Source organism: Heloderma suspectum, chromosome 1, assembly GCF_057233095.1.
Source record: "Heloderma suspectum isolate Gila_16-S chromosome 1, 16-S_ref, whole genome shotgun sequence".
NCBI classification, from domain to species: Eukaryota; Metazoa; Chordata; class Lepidosauria; order Squamata; family Helodermatidae; genus Heloderma; species Heloderma suspectum.
In genome coordinates this window covers 25,512,925-25,540,540 of record NC_139458.1, presented here as the reverse complement: position 1 = coordinate 25,540,540, position 27,616 = coordinate 25,512,925, and the positions used below count along the sequence as shown (strand labels likewise).

At 47.9% G+C, this 27,616-nt stretch overlaps 1 protein-coding gene across 1 annotated transcript in view; it reads right to left on the bottom strand.

The window, feature by feature from the left end:
- Nucleotides 1-24,510: 24,510 nt before the first annotated feature.
- Nucleotides 24,511-27,616, bottom strand: part of BEGAIN (brain enriched guanylate kinase associated) — a 168,127-nt gene continuing 165,021 nt past the window's right edge. The window contains exon 8 of the mRNA XM_084843477.1: nt 24,511-25,884. Within this exon, the coding sequence (XP_084699603.1) occupies nt 24,511-25,884 (1,374 nt within the window). The remainder of the gene's footprint in view (nt 25,885-27,616) is intronic.

Genomic DNA, 27,616 nt, shown 5'->3' with positions numbered 1-27,616 from the left:
AATCTGTCACTGCTTCTACCATTTCTTCCCCTTCTATGTGCCAGGAAGTGATGGGGCCAGATGCCATGATCTTAGTTTTTTTAATGTTGAGTTTCAAACCAGCTTTTGCACTCTCCACTTTCACCCTCCACAAGAGGCTCTTTAGATCCTCTTTGCTTTCTGCCATTAGGGTGGTATCATCTGCGTATCTGAGGTTGTTGATAATTCTCCCGGCAATCTTAATTCCGACCTGTGATTCATCCAGCCTAGCGTTTCTCATGATGTACTCTGCATATAAATTAAATAAGCAGGGCGACAATATACAGCCTTGTCGTACTCCTTTCCTAATTTTGAACCAATCGGTTGTTCCATGTCCGGTTCTTACTGTTGCTTCTTGTCCCTCGTACAGGTTTCTCAGGAGACAGGTAAGGTGGTCTGGTTCTCCCATCTCTTTCAGAATTTGCCACAGTTTGTGGTGATCCACACAATCAAAGGCTTTAGCATAGTCAATGAAGCAGAAATAGATGTTTTTCTGGAATTCTCTTGCTTTCTCCATGATCCAGCGACATGCTTTAAACACAGCTAAGATTTCATACAATAAAAATAATAATAAAAAATCGGGGGGAGGGAAATGTCTCCAAAGCGGGCAGCGCCTGTCACTTTTAAAAAGGGGGCGTGGTTTAGAGTTTGATGTGGGTACCCCCCCCCCACTTCACTACTCTTGATGCTCAGCAGGGAAAACCCTTAGTGAGGTCTGAAGCAAAAGAAGGGCTCCTGTACCATTAATAGTTGCACTGAAGAAGCACCTTCAGCTTGTCTCACTCCTGCATACCAAACTGCAGCTCTGAAATGGCCCTCTTGTATACAACCATGAACAACCCAGAAGGTTCCTCCTCTTGTAAATCTTGCCTTGGAGGTCTTTGGACTGATCCTAGGACTGGACTGGCCATTGGGCAAATGGACATTTGTTCTGGAACCGGCCTTGGTTCTCCTTCCTTACCTTTTGTCACAGCTGACATTCTACTGGGTCATTGGAAGTTCTATTCACTTCCCTGGCAGCATGTTTGATTTTGTTTTTGGCTACGAGAAAGGCCAACTCAGAAGAAGAAGAAAAAAATTGAATCTTAAATAATACAAAATAAAAGATAAACACCGTTATGGCTGGGCCAAAAAATCATGTGGTCTAGAATGGTGTCAATTTGTTTCAAGGGATTTGAAGGCAGATGCGTTTGAAGGCAGATGCGTTTGAAGGCAGGGTAGAGTTCCAGGAGCAGTCAGTCCCGTCACCTCAAAACAACCCCACTGCTGACCACAAGAGGGGAAAGCCATCTCCACAGGATCTGGCCACAGCAAATACCATCGAGGGATGGGCTTAGTGTAGGACCAATGATTAGTTGGTCAACGGTATTAATTTATGTAGAAAATTTATAGACTACACTTTCATCCAAAAGAGGATGTCAGGATGGTATACAGAAAAAAATAAATCAAATACTGAATACAGTAAAAACAGCACAAAACCTAAACATCAGTACAGTCAAACTGAGTGGTACAAAAACTATTTCAATGGGTGTTGAATTCAATTCAATATATGTGTGTGCGTGCGTGCGCATGTGCGCATACACACATTTTAAATCTAAATGTGTGTGTGTGTGTGCATAGACACACACACACACATACATTTAGATTTAAAATGTTTGGGCAACTAAAAGCTTTAACCTCACACTGAAAAGAGTTCAACATTGGTGCCAGGCATACTTCCTGCAGGAAGGTATTCCAAAGTAGGTGTGACAAGCTAAGCCGCTCCCTCCCAGGCTGTTCCTCATTCGCTCCCTGATTCCAGTGGCGAGGAATGATGATGCAGTATCTGCATTGGCTTTCTGCTGAGAGGTCCCCCCCCCCCCATTTTCATCAATGGCTCAGGCAATAAAAAAAAAATGGTTATTTTATTTGGTTGGTTGCCTGAATCATTGATGAGAATTACATAGTTCATTTTATTTTCCCATTTGATCCGTATTACACACACACACTCACACTCACTAACATTCTGGATACCTATGTAAATATGTTCACCTTAGTGAAATGTATTTCCTCCACTTCTAGTCAGATGCATTAACTCCTTTGAGACTTGGCTGTTGGCATGAAATAAGTTCCTAAGCCTGACTTTGTCTGCAAATGGCTTGGGAATTGCAGCCAATCTGAAGATTTATTGATCCCAGAATTAAATATTGACCTAGACAAATTCAAAGTCAATTCTCATCAGTCAGGTTCTTTAAGTAAGAGGCTTTCAAAGGCAAAAAAGGGCAGATAGAAACTGAATCACAGAGAATATTGGATAAGACTTCTGGCTTGATGGAACTGCAAGCTTAGTAGAAGCTGTTCTCAGAAGCTTGTATAGGACTGATGTTACAAGAGGAGCTTCAGCTAGCAACTCCTCAAGGTGAGGCTGATGTTACCTAACCAAGAACTGAAACAATTTTTAAGTGTAGATGTACCAATCTGGGTCAAATTGGAATTTGGAAGCGTGCATTTGGAGAGTGCAAAAGTGGAGAGTGCAAAAGCTGGTTTGAAACTCAACATTAAAAAAACTAAGATCATGGCATCTGGCCCCATCACTTCCTGGCATATGGAAGGGGAAGAAATGCAAGCAGTGACAGATTTTACTTTCTTGGGCTCCAAGATCACCGCAGACGGTGACTGTAGCCATGAAATTAAAAGACACTTGCTCCTTGGGAGGAAAGCTATGGCAAACCTAGACAGCATAGTAAGAAGCAGAGACATCACCTTGCCGACAAAGGTCCATATAGCCTGGGGAAGGAGGACCAGCCAGCAGCTGCACCGGGTGATCCTGAGCCTGAGCCTGCTTCTGCCCCCGCCCACAGGTACTTAAGGCGGGGCTGCCAGAGGCAGCGCCTCGGCGTCGCGCCAAGTGCGACGCTAAGTGCGCACTTAGCGTCGCACTTGGAGTCGCGTAGGACCTGAAGACCTACCCACCTGCCTCTCCAGAGACACCAGCAGCCACAACACCAGCAGCAAATAGCAGCAGCAGCAGAGGGCAGCAGCTTTAAAGACCAGGGGAAGGGGCAAACGTGGACTATCTGCTCCTTCTTCGCTGCTGTTCTCTTTTATCTCTTTTATATTCTTTTAAACTGTTGTATATTTTATATCTTAATATTTTAATATGTGCCTGGGAGGACTATTGGACAACTCAGGGGGTGGGGGAGGTGCCACCATAACTGTGGTCACGGGCAGGGGGAGGTATGGCGTTGGGGGATTAACAGGCCAGCTGAGGAGAAGAGGGGCTAGACACCTTACAGCTGTCCCCTCTTCTGGTTCTTCCCCCAACCTGATGGTTCCTGGCAGCCTTACCAGTCTGCCCTCGGGTCTGGTGGTGCTGCTGCTGAATGCCAGGTCGGCCCAAAATAAGACCTCCCTCATCCATGATTTGATTGTGGATGAGGGGGCTGACCTGGCATGTATTACTGAGACCTGGGTGGGGGAACTGGGAGGGGTCACTCTCTCCCAGCTGTGCCCTGCTGGGTACTCAGTGCAGCACCAACACCGACTTGAGGGTCGGGGAGGGGGGGTTGCCGTGGTCTATAGGAATTCAGTCTCCCTCTCCAGGCTTCCTGCTCATTCGAGTGCAGATCTTGAGTGTCTGTACCTTGTGTTGGGTACCCGGGACAGATTAGGGATTCTGTTGGTGTACCGCCCACCCCGCTGCCCATCGGACTCCCTGCCTGAGCTGACGGAGGTGGTCTTGGACTTGGTGTTGAGGACCCCCAGGATGCTGGTCCTGGGGGATCTCAACTTCCATGCCGAGGCCGCTGTATCCGGGGCGGCTCAGGACTTCATGGCCACCATGACAACCATGGGGCTGTCCCAACATGTCATCGGCCCAACGCATATAAAAGGACACACGCTTGATCTGGTTTTCTCGACTGGGCAGGAGGATGGTGATCTGAAAGCAGAGGAATTAACATCTGTCCCTTTGTCATGGTCAGATCACTTCCTGCTGAGGTTTAGACTTCTGGCGGCCTTTCCCCTCTGCAAGGGTGGGGGACCTATTAAAATGGTCCACCCCCGGAGATTAATGGATTCCGATGGATTCCAGAGGGCTCTGGGGGATTTTCCTGCTGGTATGGCTGGTGCTCCTGTCGAAGCCCAGGTCGCTCTGTGGAATGCAGAGATGACTCGGGCGGTTGACACGATCGCACCCAAGCGCCCTCTCCCTCTGAGCAGAGCCCGGCCAGCTCCTTGGTATACACCTGAGCTGAGGGCAATGAAGCAAGAGGGGAGACGGCTAGAACGCAGGTGGAGGAAAACTTGTGCTGAGTCTGACCGAACACAGGTAAGAGCCCACTATCGAGCCTACTCTGTGGCGGTGAGGGTGGCAAAGAGGCAGTTCTTTTCCACCAGCATTGCATCTTCTCAGTGTCGTCCGGCGGAGCTTTTCCGAGTGGTTCGCGGCCTCTTACATTCTGGGCCAGGGAGAGAGACGGTGGAACCCTCGGTAGCACGCTGTGACGAGTTTGCGCAGCACTTTGAGGATAAAGTCGCTCAGATTCGTCATGAATTGGACACCACGATTAATGCAGTTCCATTGGTAGAGGCGTTCAGAGCACCGTCTGGTCCAGTTTTATTGGATGAGTTTCAGTTACTGAGGCCTGACGATGCGGACAAGGTGCTTGGCCAAGTCCGATCGACCACTTGTGTGCTTGACCCTTGCCCTTCATGGCTTATTAAATCAAACAAGGAGGGGTTGTCTGGCTGGGTCCAGGAGGTTGTAAATTCCTCCTTGAGAGAGGGAGTGGTGCCTGCTGCTTTAAAAGAGGCAGTAATTAGACCACTCCTGAAAAAGCCTAACCTGGACCCAGAGGATGTTAACAATTATAGGCCAGTGGCCAACATCCCCTTCCTGGGCAAGGTGCTTGAGCGGGTGGTTGTAGGACAGCTCCAGGCACTCTTGAATGAAACGGATTATCTAGATCCATTTCAATCGGGCTTCAGGCCTGGTTTTGGAACGGAAACTGCCTTGGTCGCCCTGTGGGATGACCTCTGCCGGGAGAGGGACAGGGGGAGTGCGACCCTGTTGATTCTCCTGGACCTCTCAGCGGCTTTCGATACCATCGACCATGGTATCCTTCTGGATAGGTTGTCTGGGTTGGGAGTTGGAGGCACTGCACTACAGTGGTTCCGCTCCTACTTGGATGGCCGATTCCAGAAGGTGGTGCTGGGGGATTATTGCTCTGTGCCATGGCAATTGTGCCATGGGGTTCCACAGGGCTCTATTTTATCCCCCATGCTGTTTAACATCTACATGAAACCGCTGGGGGAGGTTATCCGGAGGTGTGGGCTGAGGTGCCATCAATATGCGGATGACACCCAGCTCTACCTCTCTTTCTCATCAAAACCAGGTGAGGCAGTGGCTGTTCTGAACCAGTGCCTGGGCACGGTAATGGACTGGATGAGGGCTAATAAACTGAAACTCAATCCAGACAAGACGGAGGTACTGTTAGTGGGTGGTTCGTCTGCCCGGCTAGGTGATATTCAACCTGTTCTGGAGGGGGTTGCACTCCCCTTAAAGGATCAGGTTCGTAGTTTGGGGGTGCTCTTGGATCCAGAACTGTCACTTGAGGCACAGGTGAACTCAGTGGCACGGAGCACTTTTTATCAGCTTAGGCTGGTATACCAACTACGCCCTTATCTGGACAGAGATAGCCTAGCTACAGTTATCCATGCTCTGATAACTTCTCGTCTGGATTACTGCAATGCGTTATACGTGGGGCTGCCTTTGAAAACGGTCCGGAAACTTCAGCTGGTCCAAAATAGGGCAGCAAGATTGTTAACAGGGACTGGCCTGCGAGCTCATATTACGCCAGTACTTTTCCAGCTGCACTGGCTGCCAGTCCATTTCCTGGCCCGATTCAAAGTGCTGGTGTTAACATTCAAAGCCCTTAACGGCTTGGGGCCAGGTTACCTGAAGGATCGCCTCCTCCCATATGTGCCTGCCCGGACCTTAAGATCATCATCAGCGGCCCTTCTCCGTGAGCCCCTGCCAAAGGAAGTGAGGCGGGTGGCTATTAGGAGGAGGGCTTTTTCTGTTGTGGCACCCCGGCTCTGGAATGAGCTCCCTAGTGAGGTTCGCCTGGCGCCTACATTGTACTCCTTTCGGCGCCAGGTGAAGACCTTTTTATTTTCCCAGGCATTTTAGCTTTCTAAATTTTTATCTTTGCTGTTTTAAATCTGTATTTTAAACTCCTGTACTGCTGCTAGGTTTTATTGTGGTTGTATTGTTATATTGTGGTTTTAATGTTCTATATATTTTAAATTGTTTTATTGTGTGTTGTTTGGTTTTAGTTTTTGTGAACCGCCCAGAGAGCTTCGGCTATTGGGCGGTATAGAAATGAAATGAATAAATAAATAAATAAATATAATCAAAGCTATGGTTTTCCCAGTAGCAACGTATGGCTGTGAGAGCTGGACTGTAAGGAAGGCTGAGCGCCGAAGAATTGATGCCTTCGAACTGTGGTGCTGGAGAAGACTGCAAGGAGGTCAAATCAGTCCATCCTAAAGGAAACCAACCCTGAGTGCTCATTGGAAAGACAGATACTGAAGCTGAAGCTCAAATATTTCGGCCACCTAATGAGAAGAGAAAACTTCCTGGAAAAGACCCTAATGCTGGGAAAGATTGAAGGCAAAAGGAGAAGGGGACGGCAGAGGATGAGATGGCTAGATAGCATCATCGATGCAATGAATATGAACTTGAGCACACTCCAGGAGAGAGCGGAGGACAGGAAGGCCTGGCATGCTATGGTCCATGGGGTCACGAAGAGTCGAACACGACTGAACGACTGAACAACAACAAAATGTTTCAAGAAATAAAATTAAAACCATGACCGTAATGTTTCGGATTACATTTTTCACATCTTACAGGTTTAATAAAATAGTAACTTAATAAAGGGAATTACAATCAAATCACAAAATTGGCAAAATTTTTATCAAATCACAAAATTGGCAGGAACACGGACACGGAACATTCACCACAAGAAGTAGTGACGGCTGCCAAATTGGGTTGCGTTAAAAGGAGGTTAGACAAATTTCTGGATAAGGCTATCGAAGGCTACTAGTCTTGATGGCTCTGTGCTACCTCCAGTATCTTTCAGTCTCTCCTCATAGGGCTTTGTTTCAAGTCTCCTGATCATCTTCGTTACCCTCTTCTGAACCCCCTCCAGTTTGCATCCTTCTTAAAGTGTGGTGCCCAGAACTGGACACAGTACCCAGATGAGGCCTAACCAGTGCTGAGTAGAGGGGAACTAGTACTTCATACGGAAGCTGGGAAAGCCAGCGTGATGTAGTTATTCATGAACAGATGGCAGACGTATATTATTTATGGAAAAAAACATGCCCAGTTCTTTCAATCTCTCCTCATAGGGCTTTGTTTCCAGTCCCCTGATCATCTTTGTTGCCCCCCTCTGAACCCTCTCCAGTTTGTCTGCATCCTTCTTGAAGTGTGGCGCCCAGTACTGGACGCAGTACTCAAGATGAGGCTTAAAGAGTGAGTAGAAGGGAACTAGTACTTCACGGGATTTGGAAGCTATACATCGATTAATACAGCCCAAAGTAGCATTTGCCTTTTTTGCAGCCACATCACATTGTTGGCTCATATTCAGCTTGTGAACTACCACAATTCTAAGATCCTTCTCGCCTGTAGTATTGTTGAGCCAAGTATCCCCCATCTTGTAACTGTGCACTTGGTTCATTTCAGAAGGCCTTCTTGTCTCTCCTTGCTATTCTCTGGAACTCTGCATTCAGTTGGATATATCTTCCCCTTTCTCCCTTGCTTTTCGCTTCCCTTCCTTCCTCAGCTACTTGTAATGCCTCCTCAGACAGCCACTTTGCTTTCTTGCATTTCTTTTTCTTTGGGATGGATTTAGTTGCTGCCTCCTGAACAATGTTGTGGACCTCCGTCCTTAGTTCCTCAGGCACTCTGTCTATCAGGTCTAATCCCTGAAATCTATTCGTCACCTCCACTGTATATTCATAAGGGATATGATTTAGGTCATACCTGAATGGTTTAGTGGTTTTCCCTACGTTCTTCAATTTCAGCTGAAATTTTGCAAGAAGCAGCTCATGATCTGAGCCACAGTCAGCTCCAGGTCTTGTTTTTACTGACTGTATACAGCTTCTCCATCTTTGGCTGCAAAGTGCATAATCCGATTTCGATATTGACCATCTTGTGATGTCCATGTGTAGAGTCGCCTCTTATGCTGTTGGAAAAGAGTGTTTGCTATGATCAGTGTGTTCTCTTGGCAAAACTCTATTAGCCTTTGTCTTGCTTCATTTTGTACACCAAGGCCATGCTTGCCTGTTATCCCGGTGATTTCTTGACTTCCTACTTTAGCATTCCAATCCCCTATGATGAAGAGGACATCTTTTCTTGGTGTTAGTACTAGAAGGTGTTGTAGGTCTTAATAGAACCAATCAACCTCAGCTTCTTCAGCCTCAGTGGTTGGGGCATAGACTTGAATTACTGTGATGTTGAATGGTTTGCCTTGGATTCGTACTGAGATAATTCTGAGTGCTGCTCCATTTCTTCTAAGGGATTCTTGCCCACAGTAATAGATATAATGGTCACCTGAATTAAATTTGCCCATACTTGTCCATTTTAGTTCGCTGATTCCCAAGATGTGGATGTTCAATCTTGCCATCTCATGTTTGACCACCTCCAGCTTACCTTGATTCATTGATCTTACATTCCAGGTTCCTAAACGATATTGTTCTTTACAGCATCGGACTTTCTTTTCACTACCAGACACATCCACAGCTGAGTGTCCTTTCGGCTTTGGCCCAGCCGCTTCACTCTTTCTGGCACTACTTGGAAATTCCCTCTGCTCTTCCCCAGTAGTATATTGGACACCTTCCGACCTGAGGAGCTCATCTTCCGGCGTCATCTCTTTTAGCCTTGTGATACGTTCCATGGGGTTTTCTTGGCAAGAATACTGGAGTGGGTTGCCATTTCCTTCTCCAGTGGACCACATTTTGTCAGAACTCTCCACCATGACCTGTCCATCTTGGGTGGCCCTGCACGGCATAGCTTATGGCTTCACTGAGTTACACAAGCCCCTTTGCCACAACAAGGCAGTGATCCATGAAGGGGCTTAAAACATTCCCAGCGGTTGAAAGGCCTAACAACTGACATTCTTCCCCTGATGTAAGCCCACTGAGTTCAGTGGAGCTTATTTCAAAGTTGCTGTGTGTAGCATTGCATCCTGAAATGCTTGTGCCACAATGCAGACAACAGCATGAAAAATCTACACACAGCAGTCCCCCTGCCCCACTTCTTAAACAATGGCTCTCTTGCACTGTATTGCAGGCTGCAGTTTAAAATCCTTGATATAAAAAAGCAATTTTTAGTAAACATCTATAGTGCACGCATGAGGGTTTCTATTGTATGAATTATACCATCCAGGAATCTGACAATTAAAATATGCAACATGAATTGATTTTGATCACAAATAAGAATAACAGAAATAGTCCACAACCAGAAACACCATGGCTGCAGTCCTTACTTCTGGGTAGACATCTACAAGATTGCATTGTACATCTCTTTTTCTTTGCTTTCCCCTCTGACCTCCATTACTGCAAATATTGAAGCATGGATGATATTTGCATCCAACATCTTCCAGTGTATTTTCCCTTTTCCGTAAATAATATATGCCTGCCATCTGTTCATGAATAACTACGTCACACTGGCTTTCCCAGCTTCCGTATGAAGTACTAGTTCCCCTCTATTCAGCACTGGTTAGGCCTCATCTGGGTACTTTGTCCAGTTCTGGGCGCCACACTTTAAGAAGGATGCAAACTGGAGGGGGTTCAGAAGAGGGCAACGAAGATGATCAGGGGACTGGAAACAAAGCCCTATGAGGAGAGACTGAAAGAACTGGGCATGTTTAGCCTTGATAAGAGAAGACTGAGGGGAAACATGATAGCACTCTTCAAGTACTTGAAAGGTTGTCACGGAGAGGAATGCCAGGTTCTCTTCTTGATTATCCCAGAATGCAGGACAAGGAATAATGGGCTGAAGTTACAGGAAGCCAGATTCCAGCTGAACATCAGGAAAAATGTCCTGACTGTTAGAGCAATACGACAATGGAACCAATGACCTGGGGGGGGGGGGGGGCTCTCCCACACTGGAGGCATTCAAGACGAGGCTGGACAGCCATCTGTCGGGGATGCTTTGACTTGGATTCCTGCACTGAGCAGGGGGTTGGACTCGATGGTCTTATAGGCCCCTCCCAACCCTACTATTCTATGATTCTATATGCGTAAATTTCAGGAAAGTAAAAAAATCATCTGAAAGTCCATGGACTCCGTACAGCCTGGGGGGGGGGGGCGCTCTGCAGTAGATTCCTCAGGTCGGACTCTTAGAAATCTGAGATCATTTTAGTCCATCTTGAATTTCTCCAGCATCCCTACCCCAAGGTCATTTTTTGTAGGAGAGGCCCCTTTTGGAAGGGGCAATTTGAAGAGGGGAAGTGGCGGGGAGGGCTGCTTAACCCATTCCCTGTCTGCTCCTTTGTGAGGCAAAGATGTGTTTGGGACCCTGTGAGAGAAAAGCACTATGGGGAGGGTGAAATGAAGCAGAGCATCTGATGGTGGGGAAAGGGTGAAGCAAGCCTTCCTCCCACTTTATCTGAAGGTGGTGGTGGTGGTGGTGGTGGTGTGTGGTTGGGGAAGGGTTATGCAGGTTTGGTTACATACATTTGCGTTTATCGGATCTTTCCCTCAGTTTCTGTGTCATCATTCCTAGTAGTGTGTGAGATAGCACACATTCCATTCTTTATTAATGGTTTAGAAAACAGCAAAGCAGGAATTGCTTACAAATAAAGATATTTGGCAATTATAAAGAAATCAGCCTTAGAATGTCTAAACATTTATTCTATCATGCCATCTTCTGTATCATTGCTATCTAGGGCAAAACATCCTTCTCAGATCAAATGGCTTGTGATGGACTTGACTTTGAGTCAGATGTCCACCCTGGTGGGTGGCTGGAATGCCGCAATCACTGGGGCATTAGATCAGGTGGCTCCGAAACGTCCTCTCCCCCTGAACAGGGCTCGGACTGCACCATGGTTCAATCCGCAGTTACGAGCTCTGAAACAGGAGGTGAGACGGCTAGAGCGCCGGTGGCGGAGGTCTCGCTCCAAAGACGATCAGACACGGGCTAGAGCTATATCTTCAGCCTATCACGTGGCGGTGAAGGCAGCAAAAAAGGAATATTATGCTGCCTCCGTCGCGTCTGCAGAGTGCTGCCCCAGGAGGCTGTTCCAAGTGGTCCGGAGCCTGGTCGGTCCTGTGGCTCCGGAACCACTGGAGCATTCTAAGGCCTCCTGTGAGGCTTTGGCAAGGCACTTTGCAGATAAAATTGATCAGATTAGGTGTGTTACTCTGCACACTGTGGATACAGTTAGTGAGCAAGAGGCGGCCTGTGGCAAACCGGTTTTGTGGGATCGGTTCCAGCTTCTTCCTCCTGATGAAGTGGACAAGGTGCTTTCATCTGTAAGGCCAACCACCTGCTTACTTGATCCTTGCCCATCTTGGCTCATTATGAGCTGCAGAGAGAGACTGGGTGAGGGGATCAAGGCGGTGGTGAACGCCTCCCTTGAGGAGGGAGTGATGCCATCAGCCCTCAAGGAGGCAGTGATAAGACCGCTCTTAAAGAAGCCCTCCTTGGATCCTCAAGTTCTGAACAACTTTCGCCCAGTCTCAAATCTGCCATTTTTGGGCAAGGTGATTGAGCGGGTGGTGGCGGTGCAGTTGAAGGCACACTTGGAAGAAACTGATTATCTAGACCCATTTCAGTCGGGCTTCAGGCCTGGGCATGGGACAGAAACGGCCTTGGTCGCCTTGGTGGATGATATGAGGAGGGCTCTGGATAGGGGTGAATGCTCCTTCCTTGTTCTCCTCGACCTCTCAGCGGCTTTTGATACCGTTGACCACGGTATCCTCCTGGACCGCCTGGAGGGGTTGGGCATTGGAGACACTGTATTGCGGTGGTTCCAGTCCTTCCTCTCTGGCAGGTACCAGAGGGTAGCACTGGGAGAGGAGGTTTCGGACCCGTGGCCACTTACTTGTGGGGTGCCACAGGGTTCCATCCTCTCCCCGATGCTATTTAACATCTATGTGAAGCCACTGGGGGCTATCATCAGGAGGTTTGGGGTGCAGTGTCATCAATATGCGGATGACACTCAGCTCTACCTCTCATTCAAATCTTCACCAAGGTTGGCCGTAGAATCCCTGTCCAAATGTCTGGAGACGGTGAGTGGCTGGATGGGGAGGAATAAGCTGAAGCTGAACCCTGACAAGACCGAGGTACTTTTGGTGGGAGACAAGAGGAGGCTGGGGGATGTTGACCTGGTGTTGAATGGGGTACAGCTACCCTTGAAAGACCAGGTCCGCAGCCTGGGGGTCATTTTGGACTCCCAGCTGTCCATGGAGGCTCAGGTGTCAGCTGTGAGCCGGACAGCGCTGTATCAACTCCATCTGATACGGCGTCTGCGCCCCTACCTTCCCGACCATCTGCTCCCATCGGTAGTACACGCCCCGGTCTCCTCTCGTTTAGACTACTGTAATGCGCTCTACGTGGGGTTACCCTTGAAGACGGTTCGGAAACTGCAGCTGGTACAGAACGCGGCGGCTCGCCTGATTAAAGGCAGCTGCCGGCGAGATCACATCACTCCAGTGCTGAAGGAGTTGCACTGGTTACCAGTTGTTTTCCGGGCCAAATTCAAGGTGTTGGTTTTGACCTTTAAAACCCTATATGGTTCCGGCCCAGCCTATCTTAAGGAGCGCCTCCAGCAACACCAGACAGGCTGCTTAACAAGATCAGCCTCGGATGGCCTTCTCTCTGTCCCATCAGCCAGGACAGCTAGACTGGTGGGGACGAGGGAGAGGGCCTTCTCTGTGGTGGCCCCCACTCTGTGGGACTCCCTCCCTAGGGAACTCCGTCATGCCCCCTCTTTAATGAGCTTCCGTCGTGCATTAAAAACGTGGTTGTTCAGGCAGGCATTTGGGGTGGGTTAGGGTATTTTTTTAAAAAAAAAATTTTGGTAAAATTTTATTGTTTTAAATTGTTTATGGTGGGTTGTACATCGCCCAGAGTGGCTGGGTGACCAGTCAGATGGGCGATTAATAAATTTAATAAATAAATAAATGTCGTCTCAGATGCCATTTGGTCCCGTCTCAATCAGACACCTGATTCCTGTAAAATGGGAATTATAGTCATCTACCTTATGCTGGTGCGAAGAATCTTCTCCCTTGGGTACCTCAGAAGATGACACCAAGAGAATAATAGCACTGTTGATGTTCCTTACCTGTCCAATGATGTCTTCCGCATTTGTCTGTATCTAATGCTCCTGTCAGGGTGGAAACTGAGCCCATAGAACCCCAGAGCAGTTCTGATTCTAAGGAGGAACAGCTATCCGTGGGAGAGGAGCTCCCTCATCCCTCACAGGCACAGCAGCTGGCAGAGATTCCTCCTGCCAACATTCCTGAGATAGATAGTGACCTTGGCAGTGAGAGAGTGCAGGAGGGGGGCTTGCTAGATGCTCGGCACAGACGCAGGTAGTGACGAGCGATGGAGGGTGAGGAAAGGAGGCGTAGCGCCCGTTTGGTGTGCAAGCAACGATGGTGTCCCATGGACCCAAGGGAAAGAGGGAGGAACTCTCCCTGGCCCATAAGTTCAGGGTCTGCAAGTGATTCTCCTTCAAATGGGGACCAACTGCCTAACCGGAGTATAGGGTACTCTATTGCTTAGTCGCTGGTGATTAGCATCTGAAAGAGTCATTAAGTTGTAAAAAGATTAAAGCCTTGAAAATAATCCTTTTGTCTGTGTCTTGAGTTGGCTATTGGAGTAGAGTGAAAGAGGCCGCTAGGGCGCTCCTGACAGCTTGGTCCCCATTCCTCTTTTTTTTCCTCTCTCTTCTCCTGAATGGGAGGTTCCCTTCCCCTTCCTGCCCCCTTGGCAGTGGAGACCATCGATGGGTGCCCTCTTTCTTCGGGCGCGGTGACCCAGATTACAGTTCCACTCACTCTGCATGCCCAGTTCCACGTTGAGCAGATTCAGTTTCACTTGGCCAAGGTTCCCCAGTACCTAATCGTGCTGGGTGTTTCCTGGCTCTCTAAGCATAATCCTCAGATTTCTTGGGGGCTTCAGCAAGTGGAATTTGTGTCTCCCTACTGCTGGGAACATTGCCTCCCGAAAGAGGCTCTAGTCCCAGCCCAGGCCTTAACCCTTTCCTCCCCCTCCTCGTCTGCTTCTGGCAGTTCTTCAGCTACCATGATCCTTCCAGAGAATTATGCAGCTTTTCGGGATGTTTTCAACAAGGAGGAGGCCGACCAGCTTCCCCCCTACCACCCTTTTGACTGTGCCATTAACCTCATTCCTGGGGCGACCATCCCTGCTGGCTGGCTGTATTCGATGTTGGAGCAGGAACTTCGAGCTCTGTGGGAGTTTTTGGACACAAACCTCAGACGTGGCTTCATTCGCCCCTCCTCCTCCCCTGCCTGCGTCCCTACCATCTTTGTGGCCAAGAAATTGTGAGAAATCCACCCGGTGCATGATTACAGAGTGTTGAATTCGGTCTCGATCCCCGACAAGTACCCCCTCCCCCTCATACCCGAGATGCTGGAGCACCTGGGGTGAGCCAAGATTTTCACAAAGTTGGACCTGCATGACGCTTACAATCTGATTCGCATCCGGGAGGGGGATGAGTGGAAGACCTGTTTCGGCACCCGGTACGGAGCGTATGAATACCTAGTGATGCCGTTTGGGCTCACCTGTACCCCTCCCACGTTTTCGCGTTTTATGAATGCCATCTTCCGGGACTATTTGGACACTTTCCTCATTGTGTATCTCGATGATTTACTTATATTTTCTGAGGATCCCCATGCCCATCAGCACTAGGGATGGCAGAGAATTCCGCCACGGATCATGGTGAGGCCGAATGCCAGTGCATTCGGCCCCCCAAACTCTGTGGCGGAACGGCCTGCCACCCCCCTGCCCCCCGCGGATCCCCCCCGGGACGAGACTCACCTGGGGCAGATCTTCTGGGCGGCGGCAGCGGTGGCAGAGGCGGCAGTGGCCGGTCTTCCGACTGGCTGCCTCCACTGCCATTTCCACTCTGGTAAAAAAAAAAAAAAGAGAGAGAGAAAGAAAGACATGATAGGCTACGTAAAGATTTACGTAGCCTATCATGACTAGGTTTTTTTAAAAAAACACGACGTGATAGGCTACGTAAATCTTTACATAGCCTATCATGGCTGGCTGGGTTAAAAAAACAAACAAACCCACGTACGCAAATGGCGGCGGCTACGGCCACCACCATTTGCGTTCCTTATTTTTGCCCTCTTAATCTACATAAATATTTACGTAGACTATGATGGCGAAAATCAAGGGGAACGCAAATAGCGTAGCGGGTGCTATTTGCGTCCCTTTTTGATTCCCCGTTTAGCCTACGTAAATATTTTAAAAATGCCCGCTACGCTATTTGCGTTCCCCTTTATTTTCGCCGTCATAGTCTACGTAAATATTTACGTAGATTAAGAGGGCAAATGGCGGCGGCCGTAGCCGCCGCCATTTGCGTACTTGGTTTTTTTTTTTTTTTTTTTTACCCAGAGCCCTCCGCGGCCGGAAATCCGGCTGCGGACGGCTCTGGCTGGGCCGGGCCTGACTGGCTGCTCCGCGAAGCTGCCGTGGAGCATAGCCGGCCGTGGAGGATTCCGGGGGGGAGGTACGGAGTGGTGAGGATTCCAGGGGGAGGGATGGAACGCCTCCCCCCGTACCATCAACATAATCCGTGAACAGGTAAGTGACTTTCGTACATCCCTAATCAGCACCATGTCTCCGCCGTCCTCCAGCGCCTCTGCGAGCACCATCTGTATGCCAAGCTGGAGAAATGTGCATTTGACCTAACCTCTTTGGACTATCTCAGCTACATTATCTCAGCTGATGGTATCAGGATGGATCCTGCAAAGATCCAGGCTGTCCTGTCTTGGCAGGCTCCATCCACCAAGAAGGACTTGCAACGTTTTCTGGGCTTTGCTAATTTTTACAGAAAGTTCCTGCCCAGCTTTGCTCGGCTGACGTCTCCTCTCACGTACCTCCTTAAGGGCAGGAAATCTCCTTTTCATTGGACGGCATCTGCCCAACAGGCTTTCGAGGAACTTAAGAAGCTTTTTAGTTCTGAGCCGATCCTGTTACATCCCGACCCGTGGAAGCCTTTTGTAGTGCAAACTGATGCCTCTGACTTTGCAGTGGGGGTGGTGCTTTTTCAGCCAGATTGGGCGGGTGGTGGGTTGCAACCCTGCGCCTACCACTCCAGGAAGCTGAACATGTCTGAGAGGAATTATACCGTCTGGGAGAAGGAACTCTTGGCCATCAAGTCCTCTTTGGAGACCTGGCGTCATCTGCTGGAGGGGGCACAGCACCCAGTCGAAGTTAGAGCCGACCATCGCAACCTGGAACATCTTCAGACAGCCCGTGCCTTAAGCCAGCGGCAGATTAGGTGGTCGCTTCCCCCACCCCGGTTCCACCTTAAGATTTGCCATGTGAAGGCCTCCGACAACCTACAAGCAGATGCTCTTTCTCGTAAGCCGGACCTCCAGCCAGAGGGTGAGGGAAATCCCCCCCCCCGATTCTTCCCCCCCAGAGCCTAGCGGCAGCTGCGGTACCTCACTCTTGGGAGGAGCTCCTTCACTCGGCACAGGCTCAGGATGCTTTTGTCTGCACAACAGTGGAGGAATTGGGGCTAGCCTCTGCCCCCCCCACTCTACCCCCTTCTCTTTGCGAGGTGGCCTGCTTTACCATTCCGGCCAGGTCTATGTGCCTTTTAGACCCCTCTGCGAGAAGGTCCTCCATCAGTGCCACGACTGCTCCACTGCTGGGCGTTTTGGCGTCGCCAAGACCCAGCATGAAGTGACACGGGATTTTTGGTGGCCTCATGTGTGTCGGGATGTCAAGACCTATGTCGTCTCCTGCCCAATCTGCCAGCGGGCGAAGGCCCCCTCAGGCAAGCCCACAGGCTTGCCTCACTTCCTGCCTACCCCCTCATGACCTTGGAAACTGCTCTCCCTTGACTTCATCACTGACTTGCCTCCCTCACACAGTAAGACCACCATTCTGGTGGTGGTGGATTTGTTTTCTAAGATGGCCCATTTCATCCCCTGCTCTGGGTTGCCCACAGCCAGGGAGACGGCAGAGCTGTTTTTGGCGCATGTTTTCCGGCTCCACGGATGGCCCAAGGGTCTCATTTCGGATAGGGGGCCCCATTCACTGCCTGTTTCTGGAGGGAGCTACTTGGGCTTCTCCATGTGACGCTCCGTCTTTCCTCCGCCCACCATCCACAGACGGACAGTCAGACCGAGTGCACCAATGTGACTCTGGAGCAATATTTGCGCTGTTATGTCAATTACCAGCAAGATGACTGGTTTTCCTTGCTGCCGCTCGCAGAATTTGCTTATAACAATGCCTGCCATGCTTCCACCCGCCAAACTCCATTTTTTGCCAATTTTGGTTACCACCCCAAGGCTTTCCCGTTCACCCTAGCTCCCTCTTCGGTGCCGGCGGCCCATGACTTTTTAGAGGAGTTGCGAGCGGTACACCACCTCTTACGGGACTCCCTCAAGCAAGCCAAGACAGCCTACAAGGCCTCTGCAGACTGGCGGCGCCAGTCGGGTCCGTCTCTGCAACCAGGGGACTGGATTTGGTTGTCCACCCAATACCTCCCCTCTCACTCGCCCGCAAGGAAGCTTGCACCTCGCCACACGGGGCCTTTCCAGATTATGGCCCAGATTAACCCTGTTGCTTTTCGCCTGGCTCTCCCCCCCTCCATGAAGATTGTTTTTCATCAGTCCTTGCTGTCCCCTCTGGTTTCTGGCGACCCTCATCGCTCGGTCGGCTCCCCGCCGCCGCCAGTGCTGGTGGAGGGGGAGGAGGAGTTTGAGGTCATGGAGATTCTGGACTTACGCCTTTCTCGTGGCCGCTTGCAATATCTAGTGACTGGAAGGAGTACGGGCCAGATGAGCGATCCTGGGAACCCGTGGAAAATGTGCATGCTCCATTGCTGCTGAGGCGCTTCCACCAGCTGTACCCCCACAAACTCGGGGCCCCAGAACTGGAGCACGAGGGGGGGCCTCATTGGAGCAGGGATGATGTCAGGGTGGAAACTGAGCTGATAGAACCCCAGAGCAGTTCTGATTCTGAGGAGGATCAACAATCTGTGGGAGAGGAGCCAGCTCATCCCTCACAGGTACAGCAGCTGGCAGAGATTCCTCCTGCTGGCATTCCTGAGATAGATAGTGATCCTAGCAGTGAGAAAGTGCAGGAACAGGGCTTGCTAGATGCTCAACGCAGACACAGGGAGCGACGAACGATGGAGGGCGCGGAAAGGAGGCGTAGCGCCCGTTTGGTGCGCAAGCAACGGTCGCATCCCATTGACCCAAGGGAAAGAGGGAGGATCAGGGTCTGCAAGTGATTCTCCTTCAAACGGGGACCAACTGCCTAATCTGGAGCATAGGCTACTCTGCTGTTCATTGCTTAGTCACTGGTGATTAGCATCTGAAAGAGTCATTAAGTTGTAAAAGGATTAAAGCCTTGAAAATAATCCTTTTGTCTGTGTCTTGAGTTGGCTATTCGAGTAGACTGAAAGAGGCTGCTAGGGCGCTCCTGACAGCTCCTTACCTTAGGCTAAAAAGAGAAGATTAGATTTCTGTTTTGCTTGGAACAGTCCTTTAAATATTTGAACATGTCTCCCCCACCATCTCATCTCCCTCTTTTTCTCTCTGCACACCAGACCCAGTTCTTTCAGCCTTCCTTTGCATGTCATTCGCTCTAAACCCTTTCATCCTATTTAAAGCTTCTCATTCTTCAGGTTTTCATTAGAACCGAGCACCGAACTCCCAACGCAGTCTAGCCAAAGCCAAAGAAAGCTGCTGTCTTAATTGCTGAGCCTCTTTTGCGTGTGTCTGGTCAGGGGGCTGTGTGTGCATATCACAGAGACTCGGATCATGATCGATAGGAGCAGGAAGAAGCTTTAACCTTGCGGTTGTCCTTGCAATCATGACACAAGTTGCTGGGCTGGGGGGTGGGTTGAGCCGCCCACCCCAGTGCTCCTCTCCTGATTGCTGGGTGGAGGAAGGTGGGTTACCTTCACCCTCTTCCCAGCAATCATGTTTGGAAGGAAGGCATGCAGGGATAAGTCTCATGCAGCTTCTTTTCCAGCACGAGCAGATTCTGCTGGTAAATGGGTGCATGAGGAAAGTTATCCCCACATGCCAATTTCCAGCAGAATCTGTTTGGTGGGCTGGTGGTGGCTGATTCTGCTTAGGAACAGGGGGTACGGGGAGAGCCATTGCCATATGCCCTATTTTCCAGCAGAATTGGTTCTGCTGGGAAACAGGTGCATGAGGAGAGTCCTCCTTCCACACCCATTTCCCAGGAGAATTGGGTTCTTGCTGGCCCACCGAACACCTGAGACTGCTGCTACACAAGGAGCATGGCAAAGACTCTCTTTGCATTCCCTCTGTGGCAGTGGGTGGCAGGAAGGGGGAATCGGGGTGGTAGGGCATCCTTGGGAGTAGCCAGGGCACCTGCAGCAGGCCACACGAGCAGCCTCTGGGGGCCACATTCAGGCAGAGGGCCATGGGTTGCCCTTCCATGATCTAAATGAATGAATGGGGGTGTATAGAGCAAACAATGAGAACACAAACCCAGGTGTTCCACAGAACATAAGACGGTAGCTATATGGTCCCTTTACAATCAAAGGCAGTATGCTACTGAATACCACTCACTGAATACCACTTGCTGGTAGGACTTGTTCTCTTCATGTCCTACTTGTGGCCTTCCTAAAGGCACCTGGTTGGTCACCATGGGAAACAAAGTGCTGAACTTGATGGGCCTTTGGTCAGATCCACTGGGGCTCCTCTTATACACTTATTTACATAAAAGAGTCCAAGAAGATCCAGGAGCTCCAAGGCTGCGTATTGGGGTTATCTCATGTATGTATTGGGGGTATCTTTATTGGAGCCAAGGTATGTGGGGATATCTCATGTAATCCTCACAATATCCCTGTGGGGTGGGTTAGGCCAAGAGATAGTAATTTGCCCAAGGTCACTGAGTAGGCTCCCCAGCCGAGCAGATATTTGAATCAAGGTCGCCTTAGAGGTCCAAGTCTCTTGTTTGTTATGTCATGCTCGGTCCCAACTTCTGAATGCATGAAAGGGACTTTGGAAGCCTTTATCTGTTCAGTCTGATGCCGTTGTTCATTTCAAACTGAGATGTTGTATTTTGAGACTGGATGTGTAAGGCCTGTGTATAGGTGTAACCTTGGGCGCTCAAATAAGGGGAAAGGAAATATTTAATTTCTAAAATTAAGTGATCACTAGGTAGCAGGGGGCGGGGGAGACAGATAGTGGCAGGGGCCGTAGATTTCATAGTTGCAAGGAAAAGTTCCACGAGATTATGTTTGCTGGAAAGCCTAACACTGGGTGGGAGTTTTTTGGAGCTTCCTGTGGGCAACCCGAAGTACCTCTTCATATTAAAGCTGGGATGCAATCAGAACATCTCTATGCAATGCACCTTGTTTCTCTCCATATAAATGCAATGCATTTATATGGGGAATCCAGCAAAACGATCAGGGCTGCCCAAGAATCACAACTGGAACAGCATAATAACAGTAGATAAGATAGACGTCTCCACCTTTCTAATGCCATTTAAGGGCTGTAGCATGGTGCAGTGCTTGCTCCCCTGGGGTGAGTGATACTTGTCTGGCCCATATTGTTTGCACCTACTTATGATGTTACTCCATTACTGTGTGTGTGAGTGTAAGTCGGTGGCAGAGCACATGACATGCATACAGAAGGTTCAGTCTTGAGTTAAAGCATCAGAAGCTAAGAAAGACCTCTCTGCTCAAGACCCTGGATAGCCACTGCTGGTCAGAGTAGAGGAGATTAAGTATGAGGTATGTATGCCTCATACATATGTATGACTCAGCAGTATGTCATGACTCAGCAGTACTAAGTATGACTCAGCAGAAGGAAACATTGAGAGTTCCTGCACTTCTACCCTGTGTTATCTGTGCTCACTTGTGGAAGGGGAGAGCATACAAATCCACAACACAATGGAGTCTGCACCTCCGTGGCAACCATAATGTCTACTCCACCACATATGCTAGGGGCCACGGTCATGCCTTCAGTCAGGAAATTCATACTTCCATTTTATTTGTTTTGAACCTAATGCCAAGAATGAATCCAGTTTCTAGTATTTTGAGAGTCTGATCCAAAAGAACTCCTTCCTATTTGCTCCTTTCATACGGTTCATGATTTTATGACTTGGGTGGGAAACGTCAGCTCTGAAGAGGAATTGCAGGAGGTGGGGGAGGAAGTTTCCCAGGCTTGTCCAAAGATGGAGACACAGACTCCTCAGGCGTCAAAGGCTGAGCTGGATGGAGAGGGCCTCTCTTTACCCCCCCTCCCCGTGAGAGATAGTAAACAGGGAGAGGTGGGGCTTGGAGAGCCTGAATTCTTAGATGCCAGGTGCAGATGCAGAGCCAAGAGAGAGATGGCTGGGGCAGAGCTTAGACGGTCTGCCCGATTGGCCTGGCGTGAACAGCGGCGCTCAGAGGCCTCACGAGAGAGAGATCCCCCACCTCCACCCCTTAAGTTAGGAAAGTAGCCCGACTTTTCTTCAAATGGTGGACAACTTTCGTAGCTTTCCTTTGAACTCCCTGAACGCATTTCCTTTATAGACTGTGAGTCACTGACCATTTGCATCTGTATGACCCATTGAAGTAGTGGAGTAAAAACTGAGAATTGAAGCCTCTTGTCTGTGTTTTGATTTGGGTTTTGAAGTTTACAGCAGGGGCGAAAAGGAATCCTGACAAAATGCCTGTCTAGCAAAAATACAGAGTGGGAGTAGTGCATAAGCAAAGATTGCCCTCACAATCCTTCCGCTCTGCATAGATTGCCCGTCAGCCTCCAAGTTCGGAGGCTGACGAGCATCCTGATAGGATTGCACCCTTAAGTTACAACATCTGCTATTTTTTGTATTTTGGCCTCACTCCTTTTGTCTTTGGCCGCACCCCCACTGGAATGTGGCTTCCAAAAGTTCCCTGAAATTGAATATGGCCCTCAAGATGAAAGATGTTTCCTAATCTGTTTATAGTTTCCCCACTTCATTGCCTTCTTTCTAAACCTCAGCTCCCCACTTCATTGCCTTCTTTCTAAACCTCAGCTCCCCACTTCAGGCCCCTTAAAAATTTGGGCCCCAGGACCACAGGACACACGTCTGCATTGAATCTGCATATACTAGTTTACATCTATATATGCAAATGATTACTAGGATTTATTTACATTTCACAGGAGGAAAAGCCAACAAATCAATTTCTCATTATCTCAAATAAAATAAATTCTTCAATTAATTTGCACTGCAGCCCAATCATTTCAAACCAATAGAAAATAAAACTGTCAAGATCATACTCCCCTTATACAAATCTATGGTGTGACCACACTTCTAAAACTGTGTATAGTTTTGTAAGTGTATAGGACACTGCACCTAAAAAAGGAGATTGTACAGCTGGGATTTTTTAGCTTAGAAAAAAGGCGAGTAAGGGGAGACATGATAGGGGTGTACAGAATTATGCATGGTGTGGAGAAAGTGGAGAGGGAGCCGTTTTTCTCCCTCTCTCATAATACTCAGACCCAATAGGGTCATCCCATGAAGTTGCTTGGTGGGAGATTCAGGACAGGTAAAGGGAAGGACTTCTTCACACAGTGCATAGTCACTATAGAATTCGCTACCACAAGATGTGATGGCCACCAACTTGGATGGCTTTAAAAGGGGGTTGGACAAATTCCTGGAGGAGAAGTTTATCAACGGCTACTAGTCCTTATGCATACTGCCGTATGCCTATGTACACCAGTTGCTGGGGAATATGGGTGAGAGGGTGCTGTTGCATTCATGTCCTGCTTGTGGGTTTCCCGTGGACAGCTGATCAGCCACTGTGTGAACAGAATGTTGGACTAGATGGACCCTTGGTCTGATCCAGCAGGGCTCGTCTTATGTTCTTAAAAAGGTTAAAAAGCTTCCCTCCCCAGTTGCAATGCTCTTGGAAGTTGCCCCCTGCATGGCAATTGAGCTGAGAAAAAAACAAATCTTCCATTGGCACCAATGGAGACTCAGGGCTCTGTGCAATAGATCCTGACCACTGGGAAATAAATTTGGGCCACTGGGCCCTATAGGCCCAGGTCTGTCAGCTTCCCTGCCTCATGTTCTTATGCCTTTTTACTATTTCACAGTGGTTCTGTCTTCAGGTGGGGGCAGGAAGATGCCACAGTATTTGTCCATCTAGCCCTCCAGAGGTTTTGAACTTCAACTCCCATTAGTCCTAGCTAGTATGGTCAATGGTCAGGAATGCTGGAAGTTGTAGTCCAAAACATCTGGAGGGCACCAGGTTGGGGAAAGTGGAGCAGATAATATGGAGATAGCTGGATCAGTGGTTTGATGATGTCGCAGAAGAAGCGTCACGTGTTCACAGATCCGTTCACCGTTCTAAACTGACCCTGCTGAATGCAATATTCAGTAACAACAACAGCAACATCCTGTTAGGAGAACTTTTACTGAGAGAAAAAATCAAAACATTTCCACTGGTGTCTTTTATTAAGTAATGCAAAATACAGTACTAGTTGTGACACTCCATGCATTTGAGACAATATAAATGCAAGCTTACAGAAAAATAAGTGACAAAGAAACCCTCAATTAATTTTGAGGTAGTGTACAGGGTGGGGAAGTTGAAACACAATGGGACAGATGAACCAAAATATCTGTATCACTTTGTGCATTAGCTTTTCCCCCCAGTTGTTTTTACTCCGAAATACATTTTGTATTAAATAACTTAGTGGGTCATTTTGATTCCATTTCATTTAAAAATAGACTTCTTTATAACATCACCATTCTTGTACATCTTGCACTGCACACAATCCACATTTTAAAAGAATCTTTTAGGGATTTGATTTGTCCTTGTGATAAGGATTTTTTTCCTTCTCTCTCTCTCCCTCTCTCTTTTAAACCCTTTTTCTCCAAGAGTTTAGGCACATGTGGCCTCATGCACTAAAAATAAATAAGAAACCTACTTGAAGGGGACAAAAAATGTCACTCAAAGCGCTTGAGAGTACGAAGGACAGTCTAATAAATACAATTTTTGTTTATAAAAATATCTCAGGTTATAAAAGTGGGCAAAGGGTTGGTATCCAAGATGGAAAACTCATCGTGTGAAAAGTGCCGTGTAATTTTTTTGTTTTGTTTTTCATCAGATTTGGATTATTTTTCTCCCTTGAAAACAGTACCATTGTGAATATGAATATATATATATTTTATAATAATTCTGTTTCTCAGAAGCCTACACTATGCTAGAAGTATCAAAGGGTCACCACTGTCCTTGTTGTTTCTTGTCTCCTTATTGCAACTTTGGAAGATGTTTAATTGAGGAGGGTCCCATACAATTGTGCTTTTGTGAGGCTGTCTTTCCGACTCAAGCCTGTACTTCCAGTCCGTTGAAATTGCTGCTGCTTGTTATGAAGGCTTGAATGGCTTCCTTGCTCGATGGAAGACTGATGGGTCTCTGAAGCCTCCATAGAACTCTGGTTGAGGGACTCGGCTGAGCTGTTTGGACTAACATCAACATACTCTCTTTTCAACACTGGGCTGCCGTCCATGCTTTTGCTACTACACACCTGGACTGTGATCCTTTCATTCTTTTTGTCTCTCGGTTCTTTTGTTTTGTAGGAGGACAACTTGTCCTGTTTACAGCTAGTGCTGATGTCAATATTCAGACTGCTGTCTGTTCTCAGGAAGCAAGAATCCACGAGCCTGCTTTGACAGATATCGTCTCCCTCTGAGAAGCTGTCACCTTTGTAACTAGCATAGATGGGACTCGACCGGCTGTCTGCTTTCTTTATGGGGCTTCTGTAATACTGCTCCGAAAAGCTGCAGGGGGAAAGTCTACCACTGTTCCTGTAAGAATAGGCACCAATGTCCTCGACGCTCAGCTGCCTCCACCGTCCTGGGAGGTCCTCTTCAGATAAATGGGTATCCCTGCACTCGCTGCGCATTTGCTGTGATGCTAAAGCTTGCTGGGTAGTTATGGCCGAGAAGTGGTAAGGCTCGCTTGCATAAGGCGACATAGTCCTAGTGAAGGTTGGGGAGTTCTCGTGGTCATCGGCCAGCTCCATGTGCTGAATGGATTTGGACTTGGCAAACCTTGGGCTCCCCTGATGGTCATAACCTGAAGATGGCTTTCTTTCGAACATCTCATCCCGGCTGCTCAGGTAGATTGCTTGCTGGGAGGCAGTCAATGTGCTAGCTTGGGCATTCTCCTTCTCTTCAGATGTTACACTGAAGCTGGAGTAGGAGCTAGAAGTAGGCAGAGAGGTAACATATTCTGGAAAAGCTTCATGGGAGAAACTGGAATGGAAGCCATCTTCTTCAACCGTGCTGTCTGTAGAATTCTGGGATCTCAAAAACCCAACGTCTTTGACTTGCATGTCAACACTCTGCCTTCTTTCCCTTCTTCTCTCTTCTGGGCAGTAAAGAGCTGTATCGCTGCAATAGATGTCAGACTTGTATTGAGGTCTTTGGCTGAGCTTTCCGACGGAGTCCTGGAAGGCAAGATCTCTGGCTGATGAGCTTGACAAATGGGAAGAAAGGCTGTTTGGGTCAGGCTTTTCCAGGACTTTAGCAATGACGCATGTCGGTATGTTGTCAGCAAATGATGTATGACACAGAGGTACGGAGAGGCTGCATCCATGCTTTTCTAGGTGGATGCTGACACGTTCCTGAAATTCTGATGGCAGCTGTAACAAACGGGAGGAGGGGGAAGAAAGATGGATAAAACTGTTGTCGACAGGAACGTCTTAAGGCATAGGTTGCGTGACTCAGAAACCCCAGCTACTGAAAGCAGTAAACATGACTCTCAAAATGAAAGAATGGCTTGATGTCCTAACCAAGATGAAAATGGTCCTGGAAACCTCACTCAATGTAAAAGATGTCCATGCCTTAGTGGGATACATTTGGGGCAAATGGGACTTTGCCAAGGGAGGCATACTGCATAGTTTGGTGAGGCCAACTAACAGCTAAGCATATTATTCTACAAATAATAACTACAATATTCTAGAAATAAAACTGGAAAGCAAATAAAACCCCAAATATACACAGTTGGATGCAGGATCTATTGTCCTTAACTGCTCATGAAAAATTATATTACACCAAATTACTAAAAGAAAATTAATTCCAATTAATATGGGGATTTTTTAAAATGATACGCAAAGTAATGTGATTCATTACAGTGCAGGCCAGCAAACAGAAGTGCTTGATACAATCCTTTTTTTAAAAAAAAATATTTATTTTTCTTTGTAACTATTTATTTATTCATTCAGTTTTTTGCTTAATTGATTTTACTTATAGACATGAAAACTTTACTCTTTCAGTAGAGGACAATATGAAGAAGAGAGGTGGAAACCTAAAGGGGAGGAAATTGAGGACAGGATGGGGTGGGGTGGGGTGGGGTGGGGTGGGGAGTCTCACTGTTCATATTATATTGGAAAATGAAAAAAACAAACTAATAAACTCTTAATAACCAAAAAATGAAAGAAGGGAAATAATATAGTTCCTTTCCTCAAAGAAATATGGACTCCGACATGCAAACATGGCTGATTGCCTTGGCTGATTAAGGAATTTAGCTGTTTATTGATAACAGGCCTATATCCCATCTTGTCTCATAGGTTTTAGTAGTTTGCAATAAAAAACATTCCTTTCCCCTTTGCTTATCTCCTTTTGACCCCCCCACCCCCAAGCCAATATGTTGAACAGACCAATTGCTGTTCAACAAGGAACACATCTGCAACTTGGCAATCCAGATATGAATCCTGACAATTCAGGTTTCTGTGTTCACTTATTTCCATCGTTAAGTGGAAGTATGTCTCTCTCGTGGTTTAGAACCATATATATGCCAAGGACATGATTTTGCTCAATATTTTCCAAGTGCTGGACCCAGCAATGGCCCTGATTATAGTGTGAGGAGAAAGGCTGAACTGCAGGAAAGAGAAGCACACGTGTTGTTTGTGGATTTCAGTGCTACTGTGATGTTTTTTGTGGTACTGCTATATAGCAGTGAGGCCAAAAATGGCTATCAGGTGAAAAATACTGTTACCATGGCAAATATCAACAAAGAGGAAAGGGATGCTGTCCATGGTAGCAAGATTTACTTTTTCGAATGATGTGTTTTGCAGGAGCAATGTGCTAATGGATTTGAATCCTAGGAATGCATTTATCTTGCTGAACAGCTAGTGTCAGCATAAAATCAAGCCACCGAACCCATTGAGTGAAGAGGTGAATTACAAATACGTTGAAGTGGCCAAGGTTGGTTGCAAAGTAACTCAACATGGACACCTCCCTGCCCCCCAACAGACCAATTTTGTGTGGTATGCACAAATTGAATCCCCATGAGTCTCAGCTTTTGACCGTAGCCAGAATGTAAGATCCTGCTCAGGCCTTGAGACTAGAAATGGATCCCTCCTCATTATCTTA